At 52.6% G+C, this 16,542-nt stretch overlaps 1 protein-coding gene across 3 annotated transcripts in view; it reads left to right on the forward strand.

Annotated features, from left to right (window-relative positions):
- Window positions 1-16,542, forward strand: part of fads6 (fatty acid desaturase 6) — a 43,555-nt gene that overhangs the window by 3,519 nt on the left and 23,494 nt on the right. For 2 of the 3 annotated variants that reach the window (XM_070858156.1, XM_070858154.1), the window contains exons 2-3: window positions 6,551-6,717; window positions 9,549-9,729. In XM_070858156.1, coding sequence (XP_070714257.1) covers window positions 6,551-6,717; window positions 9,549-9,729 — 348 coding nt within the window. The remainder of the gene's footprint in view (window positions 1-6,550; window positions 6,718-9,548; window positions 9,730-16,542) is intronic. The other variant, XM_070858155.1, reaches the window with a different exon arrangement.

Consider the following 16,542-nt stretch of genomic DNA (forward strand, 5'->3'; position numbering starts at 1 on the left):
ATGTTGCGATTACAAGGCCACCATCAATCGGGTGTCACTCCAAGACCAGTACCCGCTAACGAGAGCAGAGGGCCTCTTTGTGACGCTATCCGGTGGCAAACAATTGGACCTGACCTCAGCTTACATGACCCAGGAGCTGGCGAGTGAGTCGAAGAAGCTGACCACCATCACGACACACAAGGGGTTGTTTGAGTGCAACAGATGTCCGTTCGGGATTCGCTCGGCCGCCGCGATCTTTCAACGAAATATGGAAAGTCTCAAGTCGATTCCAGGGACGGTGGTTTTTCAGGACGACATCCTCATCACGGGTTACGATACTGAAGAACACCTCCACAACCTGGAGGAGGTGCTACACAGACTGGACCGGGTAGGGCTGCGACTGAAAAAGGCGAAGTGCATATTCCTGGCTCCAGAGGTAGAATTCCTGGGGAGGAGGGTAGCAGCAGACAGGATCAGCCCTACTGCGTCCAAAACTGAAGCGATCCAGAGAGCACCCAGACCCCGTAACACGACGGAGCTGCCTTCATTCCTGGGGCTCCTGAACTATTTTGGCAACTTTCTTCTCAAATTGAGCAAGCTGTTAGAGCCGCTACATGTGCTCCTACGCAAAGGTCGTGATTGGGTCTGGGGGGACAGCCAGGAGAGGGCTTTTGATAGAGCACGCAATTTGTTCTGCTCCAACAAACTGTTAACGTTATATGACCCATGTAAGAAACTAGTTTTAACGTGTGATACGTCGTCCAATGGGGTCGGGTGTGTGTTGCAGCATGTGAATGCCAAGGGTCAGTGTTCTCAAGGTGTACAACTTAGGTCAGCTTATACATGGGTTACAATGACAGTTGAATACATGACAGAGGAGAAGGTGGCGGAGGTGTCGGGGGACAGACCAAGGTGTGATTTGGTGGAGAGCCACACCGCCACCACGGCGGTCTGGGCGGGGCAAGTGGTGGAAGGTATAGCCGGGCAGGGAGGCTTCGTTAATGGGAAAGTGACATCACCCCTCAGCCAGGTTTACGTTAGGGCCATGATACCGATGAGGGGGTGAGTTGGACAGGGAGAGATTGCCAAGGTTAGCCCCCCCCACCCCCGGGCAAGCTGGGCGGTAAGGTTGGTGAGAGAGGATGGGACAGTCGGGGATTCTGTTCATGAGGAGACAGCGACGAGTGTCACGGTGGGCCCTTCGGAGGATGCCAAGAGAGGCATAGAGGGAAGCTGTGGGCTTATCCAGGAGGGAGTGGAGCCTGGGACGGCCGCAAGAGAGCAGGAAGGTCGAAGAGTAATGAAGGGTTGGGGTCGGGATTTGAGGAGGAAGAGTAGCCGAGAGGGGAGAGATGAAAGACGGCTCGACGACAGGAGAGAGGGGTCAGGGAGGGGTAAGGAGACAAGAAGTGATGGGCTCGTGTCCGGAGCGGCAGCCATGGAAAGTCGAGTTACGTCGGCTTGGTTACGTAGCAAGATTCAGACTGATGGGAGCAGAGAATGGACTCCTGCTGGTGTGCACCAGATACAGTCGTGTCTGCACCCATTGGACTTGAGAGAATGAAATGGGAGCCATACCTGGGAGATGGGGCAGAGTGGGTTTACTGGGGACACGGGATCGAAGGCAGACTTGAGGGAGTGATTGAGCAGCACAATGAGGGGAACGGGGGGCCAGGGAGTGGGGGGAGGGTTTTTTCCAGACGGACTGGCCTGTCGCCCCACCACAGAGTCTGCCTCCCCTCCAGGGGCCACAACCAGTGACCGCTTGTCCCCACAATCCCCTCCATCGTCCCGCATCATATCCCTGTCTGATGGCAGGCTACAAACCTTCGTCACCATTGGCAGTCCCTCGGAATCGAGGAAGACTTGCTTCCACTCCAAAAGTGAGTTCTCAGGTGACTGAACCATCCAATACGAGAATTACAGTCTCTGTCACAGGTGGGACAGACAGTGGTTGAGGGAAGGGGTGGGTGGGACAGGTTTGCCGCACGCTCCTTCCGCTGCCTGCGCTTGGTTTCTGCATGCTCTCGGCGACGAGACTCGAGGTGCTCAGCGCCCTCCCGGATGCACTTTCTCCACTTAGGGCGGTCTTTGGCCAAGGACTCCCAGATGTCGGTGGGGATGTCGCACTTTATCAAGGATGCAAAACTGGCCAGTCAAATTGCAATTGTTTTGCTAAGTTGCTTTCTGCTGTAAAATGGAGGCTGGGAGCAGGGTAAAGAATTTCAGCACGGGAGGGTCCATCAGCCCCAGGCCGGTGTCACTGCGACACCCACACTCCAGTCCAAGCCCATTTCTCGGCCCGTCCTCCCATACCCTGCAATATTTTCCTTTTCAAGCGTTCCTTTCAGTTGTTAACTGCAATACTGGATTCCATTTTCTAAAACCCCTTTGTGTGAAAAATTCCTTCTGCCCTCCTCCTCCTTTGTTGCTAGTAGTAATCTTAAATCCAAGATTAACTCCTCCCTTGGCTCAGTGGGTAACACTCTCGCCTCTGAGTCAGAGGTCGTGGGTTCAAGTCCCAGTCCACAGACTTGAGCACATAATCCAGGTTGTCACTCCCAGTGCCAGTGCTAAGGGAGCGCTGCACTGTCGGAGGGGCAGTACTGAGGGAGCGCCGCACTGTCGGAGGGGCAGTACTGAGGGAGCGCCGCACTGTCGGAGGGTCAGTACTGAGGGAGCGGCGCACTGTCGGAGGGGCAGTACTGAGGGAGCGCCGCACTGTCAGAGGGGCAGTACTGAGGGAGCGCTGCACTGTCGGAGGGGCAGTACTGAGGGAGCACCGCACTGTCGGAGGGTCTGTACTGAGGGAGTGCCGCACTGTCGGAGGGGCAGTACTGAGGGAGCACTGCACTGTCGGAGGGGCAGTACTGAGGGAGCACCGCACTGTCGGAGGGGCAGTACTGAGGGAGGGCCGCACTGTCGGAGGGGCAGTACTGAGGGAGCACCGCACTGTCGGAGGGGCCGTACTGAGGGATTGCTGTACTGTCGGAGAGGCAGTACTGAGGGAGCGCGCACTGTCGGAGGGGCAGTACTGAGGAAGCGCTGCACTGTCAGAGGGGCAGTACTGACGGAGTGCTGCACTGTCGGAGGGACAGTACTGAGGGAGCGTCGCACTGTCGGAGGGGCAGTACTGAGGGAGCGCTGCACTGTCGGAGGAGCAGTACTGAGGGAGTGCTGCACTGTCGCAGGGGTAGTACTGAGGGAGTGCTGCACTGTCGGAGGGGCAGTACTGAGGTAACGTCGCACTATCGGAGGGGCAGTGCTGAGGGAGTGCCGCACTGTCGGAGGGACAGTACTGAGGGAGCGTCGCACTATCGGAGGGGCAGTACTGAGGGAGTGCTGCACTGTCGGAGGGGCAGTACTGAGGGAACGCCGCACTGTCGGAGGGGCAGTACTGAGGGAGTGCTGCACTGTCGGAGGGGCAGTACTGAGGGAACGTCGCACTGTCGGAGGGGCAGTACTGAGGGAACGTCGCACTGTCGGAGGGGCAGTACTGAGGGAGCGCTGCACTGTCGGAGGAGCAGTACTGAGGGAGTGCTGCACTGTCGCAGGGGTAGTACTGAGGGAGTGCTGCACTGTCGGAGGGGCAGTACTGAGGTAACGTCGCACTATCGGAGGGGCAGTGCTGAGGGAGTGCCGCACTGTCGGAGGGACAGTACTGAGGGAGCGTCGCACTATCGGAGGGGCAGTACTGAGGGAGTGCTGCACTGTCGGAGGGGCAGTACTGAGGGAACGCCGCACTGTCGGAGGGGCAGTACTGAGGGAGTGCTGCACTGTCGGAGGGGCAGTACTGAGGGAACGTCGCACTGTCGGAGGGGCAGTACTGAGGGAACGTCGCACTGTCGGAGGGACAGTACTGAGGGAGCGCTGCACTGTCGGAGGGGCAGTACTGAGGGAGCCTGGCACTGTTGGAGAGGCAGTACTGAGGGAGCGCTGCACTGTCGGAGGGACAGTACTGAGGGAGCGCCGCACTGTCGGAGGGGCAGTACTGAGGGATTGCTGTACTGTCGGAGAGGCAGTACTGAGGGAGCGCGCACTGTCGGAGGGGCAGTACTGAGGGAGTGCCACACTGTCGTTTGTGCCCCTTTGCTCTCTCAGGTGGGTGTAAAAGATCCCACGGCCACTATTTGAAGAAGAGCACGGGAGTTATCCCTGGTGTCCCGGGCCAATATTTTTCCCTCAACCAAAATCACTAAAACAGACTATCTGGGTCATGAGCTCAGTGCTGTTTGTGGGAGCTTGCTGTACACAGTAAGCTGCCACATTTCCCACATTACCACAGTGACCACACTTCATTGGCTTCGAAGTGCTCTGGGATGTCAGAAGCTGGTGAAAGACACTATTTAAATGTGCACTCCTTCTTTCTTTAACCGTGGGAAGCTTTCACCTTGGTCCTCCAATGGAGAACAGTGGTCTCGGTGATTGGTTAATGGTGGGACTGGAGGCGGGGCACAGTGGGAGAGCAGGAACAGGGAGTCATCACTGGGCTAAAGGGACATGGTATTGGGAGAGGCTACCGGCTGTGTTTGTAGGACATTGCTCTATCTTTAAGCGGGTGAAGGTCTGTCAGTTCTGTAGTAGCACAGTACGGACCTCAGCGAGGTTAGGATCGAGCCGTCAGTCCGTGGCTGGGGTCAGTTTGTACTTTCTGCCTGTTACTCCCCTCCCTCCCCCACCCACTGCGCACACCAAGATCCCGCTGGGGAGCAGCTCCTGAAACTTGCCCTTGGCCATCATCATCAGTGGGCCAACACTGTCTCTTCCGGCTGGTTCATAGAATATCAGAAATTTACAGCACGGAACATTTTGGCCCATCGAGTCCGTCCCGGCCGACAAAGAGCTACCCAGCCTAATCCCACTTTCCAGCTCTGGGTCCGTAGCCCTGTAGGTTACAGCACTTCAGGTGCACATCCAGGTACTTTTTAAATGTGGTGAGGGTTTCTGCCTCTACCACCCTTTCAGGCAGTGAGTTCCAGACCCCCACCACCCTCTGGGTGAAGAAACCTCCCCTCAAATCCCCTCTAAACCTTCTACCAATTACTTTAAATCTATGCTCCTTGCTGGTTGACCCCTCTCTAAGGGAACTATGTCCTTCCGATCTACTGTAGCTCAGTCCCTCATAATCATTGCACCTCAACAAGGTCTCCCCTCAGCCTCCTCTGTTCCCCCTGCCCCCGAGTGTAACCGACCTCCTGACCCTGTGTAGCCTATCCAATCATAGCTAAAATTCTCCAGTCCAGGCAACATTCTCATAAATCTCCTCTGTACCCTCTCCAGTGCAATCACATCTTTCCTGTAATGTGGTGACCAGAACTGCATGCAGTACTCCAGCTGTGGCCTAACCAGTGTTTTATACAGTAAAAGCATAACCCCCCTGCTCTTGTATTCTATGCCTCGGCCAATAAAGGCAAACATTCTGTATGCCTTCTTAACCACCTTATCCACCTGGCCTGGTCCCATGACCACAGAGGCCTCACAGCAGCCTCCGCTGCCCCGTTGGCTGTAACTTCGCGCACTCTCGGTGACAGATCCGCTCGGTGTCCAGGACTGGCGGTGCCGACTACACTCGGGGTCAGGGGTCAGAGGGTCAGCTACACTCGGGGTCAGGGGGCGGGGTGTGGAGCGGGGGTTGAGGGGGGCGGGGTGTGGAGGTGGGGTCAGGGTATGGGGGGGTTGTGGGGGGCGGGGAGTGGAGGGGGGGTTGTGGGGGAGCGGGGTGCAGGGTGTGGGGTGGGGGGGTTGTGGAGGGGCATGGAGTGGGGGGGCGGGGTGTTGGGGGTGCAGGGTGGGGGAGGACTGGGTGTGGGGGGGGCGGGGTGTGGGGGGGGTTAGGGTGTGGAGCGGGGGTTGTGGGGGGGCGGGGTGTGGGTGGGGTCAGGGCGTGGGGGGGGTTGTGAGGGGCGGGGTGTGGGTGGGGTCAGAGCGTGGGGGGTGGTTGTGGGGGCGGGGTGTGGGTGGGGTCAGGGCGTGGGGGGGTTGTGGGGGGGGTGGCGTCAGAGCGTGGGGGGGGGGTGTGGTGAGCGGGGTGTGGGTGGGGTCAGGGCGTGGAGGGTTTGTCGGGGGGGCGGGGTGTGGGTGGGGTCAGAGCATGGGGGGGTTGTGGGGGGCGGGGTGTGGGTGGGGTCAGGGCGTGGGGGGGGCTGTGGGGGGTGGGGGTGAGGGTGGGGTCAGAGCGTGGGGGGGGGCGGGGTGTGGGGGGGTCAGGGCGTGGGGGGGGTTGTGGGGGGGGCGGGGTGTGGAGGGGGGGTTGTGGGGTCGGGGTGTGGGGGGGGTTGTGGGGGGCGGGGTGTGGGTGGGGTCAGGGCGTGAGGGGGGTTGTGGGGGGCGGGGTGTGGGTGGGGTCAGGGTGGGGGGCGAGGTGTTGGGGTGTGTGGGGTGGGGGAGGACTGGGTGTGGGTGGGGTCAGGGCGTGGTGGTGGGTTTGTGAGGGGGGTGGTGAGGTGTTGGAGGGGGCAGGTGGGGGAGGACTGGGTGTGGGGAAGGGCGGGTGTGGGGGGGTTGTCGGGGTGGCGAGATGTGATGAATGTGTGGATGGCGGGGGCCATGTTTACACCTGTTTGTGTTGCAGGGTTCCTGTTGCTGGGCTCAGACAGTCTCCTTCCACTCTCTCTGGGCTTCCTGGTCCTGGGCATAGCCCACACCGTGGTGTCGGTGAAAGGCAGCCACTTGGCGAGTCACAGCTCCCTCAGCCAATCCAAGTCCTGGAACAAGGTGTGGGCGGTGTTTTTTATTGAGGTAGGGGAACCCTTGTTACTGAGCCGGGCAGTGAATGTCATGTGTGAGGTCAGGGGCAGGTGTAACTCATGTGTGATCCTCAAGTTCGTTACATAAAAAAAGACTTGCATCTATATAGCGCCTTTCATGGCCACCGGACATCTCAAAGTGCTTTACAGCCAATGAAGTACTTTTGGAATGTAGTCACTGTTATAATATGGGAAACACAGGAGCAGGAGAAGGCCATTCGGCCCCTCAAGTCTGTTCTACCCTTCAATTAGATCGTGGATGATCTGAATCTTAACTCCATCTACCCACCTTAGCCCTATATCTCTTGTTGCCCTTAGTGGGTGCCCTAGTGGACATGCAGTTTAATCAGAATCGGTTACTAGGTAATCTATGGTAACCACTGGATGAATTGTTCGATTCAGTAAAAGCCCCTTCAGGTTGACTGTAAATCCCCTGGGTACCACAGGCAATCACATCGTAAAATGACTATATTTATGGTCTAAACTAGAGGCGATCCAAAACTCGGCAGCCTGTGTCCTAACTCGCACCAAGTCCCCATCTCATTGAAGCATACAAAATTCTTACAGGGCTTGACAGGGTAGATGCAGGGAGGATGTTTCCTCCGGGCTGGGGAGTCTATAACCAGGGGTCACAGTCTCAGGATAAGGGGTCGGCCGTTTAGGACTGAGATGAGGAGAAATTTCTTCAATCAGAGGGTGGTGAATCTTTGGAATTCTTTACCCCAGAGGGCTGTGGAGGCTCAGTCATTGAGTATATTCAAGACAGAGATAGAGAGATTTTTGGGCACTAAGGGAATCGAAGGATATGGGGATCGGGCGGGAAAGTGGAGTTGAGGTCGAAGATCAGCCACGATCTCACTGAATGGCAGAGCAGGCTGGAGGGGCTGTATAATAATAATAATAACAACTTGCATTTATATAGCACCTTTAACGTAGTAAAACATCCCAAGGCGCTTCACAGGAGTGTAACAAGACAAAACAATAAATGTGACACCGAGCCACAGGAGAAATTAGCGCAGGTGACCAAAAGCTTGGTCAAAGAGGTAGGTTTTAAGGAGCGTCTTGAAGGAGGAAAGAGAGGTAGAGAAGCGGAGAGGTTTAGGGAGGGAGTTCCAGAGCTTGGGGCCCAGGCAGCTGAAGGCACGGCCACCATTGGTTGAGCAGTTATAATGAGGTTATAATTATAATAGTATGTCGACTCCTGCTCCTATGTACACACACGTTCACGTACACACACACACAGACATACACTCTCACTTTCTTTCCAGCAGGACCCACTGGGCAGTGTTCGGGAGCATGAATTCTGGCTGATTTTCCCCTCCCCAACCCTTCAAGGCCCTTATCCTGAGACTGTGACCCCCGGTTCGAGACTCGCCACAGCTGCTGCCCCGCCTGAGATTAGCCGAAACTGGGGATTGAACCGGGCCCCTCTGTGCTCTGAGCAGTGTGTTTCTGCACTCGGCTGTGCCCTTACCCATCAGCGAGCCCTCTCTGGCACGGAGTAAGGGGTAACAGGGGAGTGAGGGTCTTGTGGTGGGGAGCTGAGAATGAGCCGGCCTTTGATCTCCCCGTCGCCCTGCCTGCCCTCAGTGTCTTTAAGAAAAGCATAAAGGGCATCTGATTTTCAGCCTCTCCCCGGCCCATCCAGGAGATGATTGGTCCGTTGGGTGGGGCCGTGGGGGAGCCGTACCCCAGCGGGACTCAGAGCCCTTTGGGGGAGGAGGGGGCAAGAAATTGCGGGGGGGGGGGGGGCAACATCCTTCAAAGTTGGGAAGGAAGCGAGAGGCAGATGTGAGTGTGGGAATGTGGGATTGGCGTGTGACCGAAGGGAGAAATGCTGGATAACTCCACACACACAGCACTGGCAGGGCTCCAGCTGGCTGGCCCTGTGTGAACCATTATATCCACACCAAGCACAATGCAGTCTCTGAGGGCTTTCACAAACGGTTCTTCGTTTCAAAACAAAGTTGTTTGTTTTCTCACTGGAGGCAACGTTCCCTCCCCCCACCCCCTCTCCCCCTCCCCCCACCCCCTCTCCCCCTCCTGCTCCTCTCCCCTCCTGCTCCTCGCTCCTCTCCCCTCTCCCCCCACACACTCCTCTCCCCACTCCACCTCCTCCCCCCACTCCCCCTCCCCGACTCTCCTCTCCCCCTCCCCTCCCCCTCCCGCTCTCCTCTCCCTCCCTCCCCCTACTCCCCCTCCCCCTCCCCCCCACCCCCTCCTGCTCCCCTCCCCTCCTCTCCCCCACTCCTCCTCCCCTCCACCCACTCCTCTCCCCTCCCCCTACTCCCCTTCCCCTCCCCCTACTCCCCTTCCCCTCCCTCTCACCCCCACCCTTACCCCCTCCTTCTCCCCACCCCCTCCCTTCCCCCTGTGACCCCTGACCTATTCTCAAGGTTTGACCCTGTGACCCCTGACCTACTCTCGGGGTTTGATCCTGTGACCCCTGACCAACTCTCAGGGTTTGAACCTGTGACCCCTGACCTACTCTCAGGGTTTGACCCTGTGACCCCTGACCTACTCTCAGGGTTTGACCCTGTGACCTCTGACCTACTCTCAGGGTTTGACCTTGTGACCCCTGACCTATTCTCAAGGTTTGATCCTGTGACCTCTGACCTACTCTCAGGGTTTAGTTTGGTCATGTCCCTGTTTGGCTGTGGGGTGTGAGCACTATGACCAATGATAGATCGCCGCCCCTTTGTGCCGCAACCCGTTTCCTTTTCCATTGACTCTCCCGCCAAAGACTCAGCGAAATTATATTCATAAAACTGGAACTGCCACGCGCACGGAACGGAGATGTTTATAAGTGTTGTTCTTTCCCAGGTTTGTGGATCATTCACGGCGGAGAAAGGGACGTATCACCACGTGAAGCTGCATCACGCCTACACCAACGTCATTGGGCTGGGCGACTCCAGTGTCTGGAAGGTGCCTTTCTTCCCACGCTACATCTACCTGTTCCTCCTGCCCCTGGCATTGCCATTCTTGACCCCTATCGTGGCAATAGGTAGGTGAGGGAGCCGGCTCCGGGATACAGTAATCACATGCTGACTGGATTGGCTCCAAGGGGATTGGAGTATGAGAGTAAGGAAGTCTTGCTACAATTATACAGGACCCTGGTGAAACCACATCTGGAGTATTGTGCACAATTTTAGTCTCCTTACCTAAGGAAGGATATACTTGCCATAGAGGGAGTGCAACAAAGGTTCACCAGACTTATTCCTGGGATGGGGGGATTGTCCTATGAGGAGAGATTGAGTAGACTAGGCCTATATTCTCTAGAGTTTAGAAGAATGAGAGGTGATCTCATTGAAACATACAACATTCTTACAGGGCTTGACAGGGTAGATGCAGGGAGGATGTTTCCCTGGCTGGGGAGTCTAGAACCAGGGGTCACAGTCTCAGGATAAGGGGTCAGCCATTTAGGACTGAGATGAGGAGAAACTTCTTCACTCAGAGGGTGGTGAATCTTTGGAATTCTCTACCCCAGAGGGCTGTGGCGGCTCAGTCTTTCAGTATATTCAACACAGAGATCGATAGATTTTTGGACAGGGCAGGAAAGTGGAGTTTGAGGTAGAAGATCAGCCACGACCTCATTGAATGGCGGAGCAGGCTCGAGGGGCCGAATGGCCTACTCCTGCTCCTAATTCTAATGTTGCTGCGGTTGTGAAAGGTGCTATATAAATGCGAGTCCTTTCATTAACCAATAACTAGATCGGTGATCAGTAGCGATGACATTTTGCAGATCTGTACAATAGTTATAGGCTTAACTCCTCCTGAGACAATAAATAACAGTCACGTCTGCTGTGCTAAACGGGACTGTAAACTGGCCCGACGCTTAACCCACCCCACCCGTCAGAAACACGCAGCCTCGCGGGGGGAGGGGGGGAGGGTAATAGAAACATAGAAACATAGAAAATAGGTGCAGGATTAGGCCATTCGGCCCCTCGAGCCTGTACCGCCATTCAATGAGTTCATGGCTGAACATGCAACTTCAGTACCCCATTCCTGCTTTCTCGCCATACCCCTTGATCCCCCTAGTAGTAAGGACTACATCTAACTCCTTTTTGAATATATTTAGTGAATTGGCCTCAACATCTTTCTGTGGTAGAGAATTCCACAGGTTCACCACTCTCTGGGTGAAGAAGTTTCTCCTCATCTCGGTCCTAAATGGCTTACCCCTTTTCTTTAGACTGTGACCCCTGGTTCGGGACTTCCCCAACATTGGGAACATTCTTCCTGCATCTAACCTGTCTAAACCCGTCAGAATTTTAAACGTTTCTATGAGATCCCCTCTCATTCTTCTGAACTCCAGTGAATACAAGCCCAGTTGATCCAGTCTGTTAGATCTCTTAATTTTAATGAAATACGAACTCCGATGGTAGTTTTCACTTTTTAATCTTGGCAGAGAGTAACAAGCTGCTGGCTGATTGCCAGTTTCTTTGTCTTACTGAAACTACATGGTCAAAATGGCTGTATTTATACATGGATCAATTTACAGAAAAGAACTCGCCTTCTTTGACCTTATTGGCTCATTACCCAAGGGTCCTAAAATGTCAAGTTGATTGATGACTTAACGCAATGTGGCTGAAATGCATGTAGTATCTCTGACTTGTCTGTGAATTTTCACAGCCTGTCTAAATGCAGCCTGTTTGAATTCTCTATTTGATTCTTTCACAAACTGAATCATAAAACTTCAGGTATCACTGGTTAAACATTCTACAAAATAATTTCATACATGTTAATAGAGTTTCCTTCTAAAATTTGTTGATGTGTTTCGCCACATGTCCGGACTAGTAGCTTCCACACAAATTTACACCAACCCGAGTTCCATCGTGGCCACAATGGAAGGTTGGTTTTAGTAGGTTAATTAACCTTATTCCAATTTAATCCAAATCAGTATCTTAATTCAACCAGTAAACAACCTTTCCTTAAGCATAACATACTCCTGTGCCACGTACAGACGGTCTGCTGGGACCTGCAAGGTGTCTCACCTGCGGGACAGCAGCTACAGCCGCCTGGTCGCAACAACATTTAATCAACATAAACAAACAATATAAAAGTAAAAGGTATTTACATGTAATTCCCTTGGTATTCTACTATTTCCCTTTGGTGCAGAGGGTCGTCTAGTAAGAAGTAGGCCTATGCCTAGAATACCTACAATCAATACTACAGTAAATTTATACATTTTCGCGAAAAGTAATTGTCCTTATTAGATTTCAGCTTCAGTTACGGGTGCTCAATTAACGTGTGAAGTGTGGACCCAGGCTTTCTTTCCTTGGACTTTAACAGCTGCCTGGGTGGTCAATAACACTTGATAAGGTCCCTCCCACTTGGCACCCAAAGGTTCTTTATGCAACTTTTTCACATACACCCAGACTCCCAGGATGATGTCGTGTCCTCCTTCGGGTGGATTACCCCAAGCTGCCGATACCTGTCGGGAAACAGAACTAATAGCATTGGTTAAGTTCTGACAGTATGATAACAAAGTGTCACTCATTAAGTGAACATCAGCTTTCCGTAAATCGATAGTTCCTGGCACGACATGGGTCTTCCTGTTATAATTTCAAATGGGCTTAGACCTGTAGTTCTGTTCGAGGTTGCCCTAATGCTACATAGCACTATTGGTAGTGCCTGGGGCCATGGTGTTCCTTCTTGGTGATATTTGGCAAGCCGTTGTTTCAGAGTTCGATTCATTCGCTCTACTTGTCCTGATGATTGTGGATGATAAGGACAGTGTAAATCCCACGTAATGTTCAGTAACCTACAGACTTCTTGGCAGACAGCACCTGTGAAGTGTGTTCGCTGATCTGAGTCAATGCTACTCGGGACTCCCCATCGGGGAATGTAATCCTTACACAAGACCTTTGCAGTGTGATTGGCTGTGGCTCTTTTAGTTGGGACAGCTTCTACCCATCTAGAGAATCTGTCGACCATGACAAGAATGTTAGTGTGTCCTTGGCATGAAGGAAGAGATATATAATCAACCTGCAGATGCTGGAATGGTCCGACAGGGGCAGGGGACCTCAGTTGGGGCATTACCGTGATGGGTCCAGAATTATTTTTCTGGCAGACCACACAGCAGTCTGTTACCAGCTGGGCATGTTTTTTAAATCCCCGACCCCACCAGCTTTTCTGGAACCGTGCCGTCATCTGTTGTGAGGCCAAGTGTCCCCACGAGTGGATCTGTTGGGCTAAAAAAGGCATAAGCGCTTGTGGCATGACTGGCTTGTCGGTAACTCTTTGTCTCCAGACACCATCTTCGCATAGCTTAATTCCTGCCTCAATCCATGTCCATTTTTCCTCTCGGGAGCACTCACCTTGCATTATTTGAAGGTCTCGTGTCAGAGTCCTGAGTGCTTTCAATCTGCACATCTGTGTTGGTTCTTCTGGAGGAACGCCCTGTGAGGCGGCATCTTTAGCTGCCTGGTCGGCTAGGGCATTTCCCTGTGCTTCTGTGGTATTTTCCTTGGTATGGGCCTTACACTTCAGGATGGACACTTCCTGAGGTAATTGTATGGCCTCCAGTAAGTCTCGGACTTCTTTTCCATTTCGGATAGGTGTACCAGCAGCAGTGAGGAATCCTCTTTTCCGCCATAACAGACCAAAGTCGTGAGCGACTCCAAAAGCATAACGCGAATCTGTGTAGACATTAGCTGTCTGTCCTTCTGCTATTCGACATGCTTCTGACAGGGCCGGTAACTCGGCCTGTTGTGCTGACGTTCCTGAGGGTAAACATCCTTTTTCCACTACCTCATATAAGATTGTAACTGCCCATCCTGCTTTTCTGGTACCATTGTCAACAAAGGAGGAACCATCTGTAAACAGGATGAGGTCTGGGTTGTGTAGAGGCTCCTCTGCTGCTAAGGCTGCTTCTTCTGTTTCTTTTAAAATCTCCACGCAGTCATGCTCTTCACATTCTCCCCCCTCTTGCTCCCTCGATTCTGACATCGGGAGCATAGTTGCGGGATTTACCGGGCTGGCCCGGATGATATGGAGATTAGGAGCTTCCAAAACTGCTGTCCAGCGGGTCCATCTAACTGCCGTCACCTGAGACATTCGATTCATAGACAGCAAAGCGTGTACGGTGTGGGGACACTTGACAATCAGCTTTTGGTCGAGGACTAGACCCGCAGTGATCATTACCGCTCGACATGTAGCTTCCATGGCAACTTCCCCATCTGAGGGCTACCGCATAAGTTTTGCCGAATAATAGCCAATAGGTCTTTGCCGATCCCCATGTTCTTGTGTCAGTATAGCTGTCATATATCCTTCTTTCGCATGGACAAACAGGGTAAATGGCTTACCACTGTCGGGGATTCCCAGAGCCGGTGCCGAACACAAAGCCTTTTTCAAACTCGGGAAGGCCTCCTGCTGTTCTTTAGTGAGGGTGATGGCTTCTTTAGAGGCACGTTTCCCCTTTAAGATATCATTCAATGGCTGAGCAAGCTGTGTGAAGGAGTCAATCCAATTTCTGTTAAAGTTACACAATCGCAAAAAAGACCTTAGTTCCTGAATAGTGGTGGGTTTTTAGCAGCCCGAATGGCTGCAGTTCTATCCTGGGTAAGTTCTCTCTTTCCTTGTGAAATCTTTTGTCCCAGTTATACAACCTCTTCTTGGAATATTTGTGCTTTGTCGATGCTGGCTTTATGTCCTTTCAGCCGAAGGTAATCCAGCAAAGTTTGTAAATCTTGTTCATGCTGTTCTTCCGTGTTTGAAGCTAGCAGGATATCGTCTACATATTGGATGACTGTGGATGACAGGGGAGGTCATTCTCGCAAATGGCTTTATAAAGCCATGTGGAATACCGTAGGGCTGTTGTGGAAACCCTGCGGTAACCGGGTCCAAGTATACTGTTGTCCTTGGACCGTGAAAGCAAACCACTGTCGAACCTCCGGTGCCAGAGGCACCGACCAAAATCCGTTGGCCATATCTATAACCGAGAAATATTTATGTTCCGGTTTGAGGGCATTAAAAATGGTGGAGGGATCTGCGACCAAAGGAGCTTTTTGATCAATACACTGGTTAGCTTTCCTATAATCGACAGTCAAACGCCAAGTCTCATTAGATTTCTGTACCGGCCACACGGGGCTATTGGAGGAGCTATGCGTTTTAATAAGCACCCCTTGTTTCTCCAATTGCTGAATAACCGGTAAGATTCCTGCGATGGCAGTTGGACTGATGGGATACTGTTTAGTGCATGGAGGCTTGGTCCCTGTAAACGACGCAGGGTCCATCTGGAGTAGGCCACAATCGTTCTTATCTTTAGCCCATATCGGGTGTTCCTTCAATTCTTCTTTCTTCAAAGTTCTAATTGACCATGTCACCCGACCATCCTCGAAATGCAACGATGAATCTACTTGGATTAGAACGTCCATTCCCAAAAGGGGTTGATCTACTGGGCCTATCCAGACCGGCGTGGTTAGTTCATGTGGACCCAACCCTATAAGTATCGGTGTTGTCCTTTTAATTTCCATTTTATGGCCCCCAACTCCATAGGCTGTACGTGCCCTAACATCCAACAGCAAAAAGTCTCCATATTGTAGGGGTAAGCATGTTAATTCCGCCCCTGTGTCTAAAAGACAGTCCACATCCTTATCGCCCACCCTCACATAGCCTATTTCCCCTTTGTTGTATTAGTGCGAGGAGGGGGGCCAGGGTGGGCTCTAATCGTTTTTTGCTATCCCAAGTAACTCCTTCTGTTGTTGTATTGTCAGTCGCTTAAATGCCTCTATGAGGTCATTATCTTGTGACAAGCCTGGCTTGTTGGCTGAATTGTATCCCTGGCTGCATCCTCTTCCCCAGCCACGACCTTGCTGTTTTGCCCAGCATGTCTTGGCCCAGTGATCTTCTTTTCCACAATAATGACATTTTCCGGGTAATTTTCCTAATGACTGTTTATCGGAATCCTGGGATTTCCATCCCATAGCCTGTACAGCTCGGACTTTAGCTTCCATATCCCGATCTAATTGGTTACATCGATCCACCAATGCTGCAAAGGTAGTTCCTCTACCTTCCCAGTCCGGTAACACTATCTTAAGCATTTTGGACAGTTCTGGCTTTAGACCTGCCACGAAAGCTGCTTTCAGGGGTCCAAACACTTGTTCATCCATTTCCTCATCCGTATTATTCATACCCGAATGTTCTAGCCACGTGCATCTAAACCGCTCGTCATACTCCAGGACCTCCTCTGTTCCTTTCTGTTGGCAAGCTGCAATTTTTCCCAAGTCTGTCTTAGCTGGACTGAAGGCTTGCAGCCAGTGTTTAATCGCTTCCCATCCTGCGTCTAATTCTTGCTCATTCTGCCCCAAAGCTTCATCTACCTTGTCGTGCAATTTTCTTCCCTGTGTTTTTGGCACCATTATGGTCAAAATTTACACTCCGTCCCAGGGATGAAGTTGATATATATTTCTTAAGCGGTCCAATTGGTCCCACGTTTTTACTCCCCCTTTCTTTGGATTGAGCAATTCCTTGGACCATTTATCAATTTTCTCTGGGTCTGCCGGATCATGAACAAAGTATTCTTCGTACACCCTTCTCTTTGTTTTTTTGGTTCCGCCCTCATCCGCAGTCTCTTCTGATTTGACTACAACTCGTCTTTTTTTAAACGGGGCAAAGCGCACTGTATTGTCAGAGGATTCAGAAACCGTATCTATTCCTCGGTCGTGTCTTCGGGTTTGCGCTTTTAATTTAACCAAACATGGCTACCCTGGAAATTGATCAATACATTTTCCTTTTCCTATTACTGTCTCTTGACCTAATGATTTTTTCCATTCTTTAATTTCACCTTTAAGATCTTTAACTTCCGCTTCCAGCTTTT

The sequence above is a fragment of the Pristiophorus japonicus genome, chromosome 16 (assembly GCF_044704955.1).
Source record: "Pristiophorus japonicus isolate sPriJap1 chromosome 16, sPriJap1.hap1, whole genome shotgun sequence".
NCBI lineage: Eukaryota > Metazoa > Chordata > Chondrichthyes > Pristiophoridae > Pristiophorus > Pristiophorus japonicus.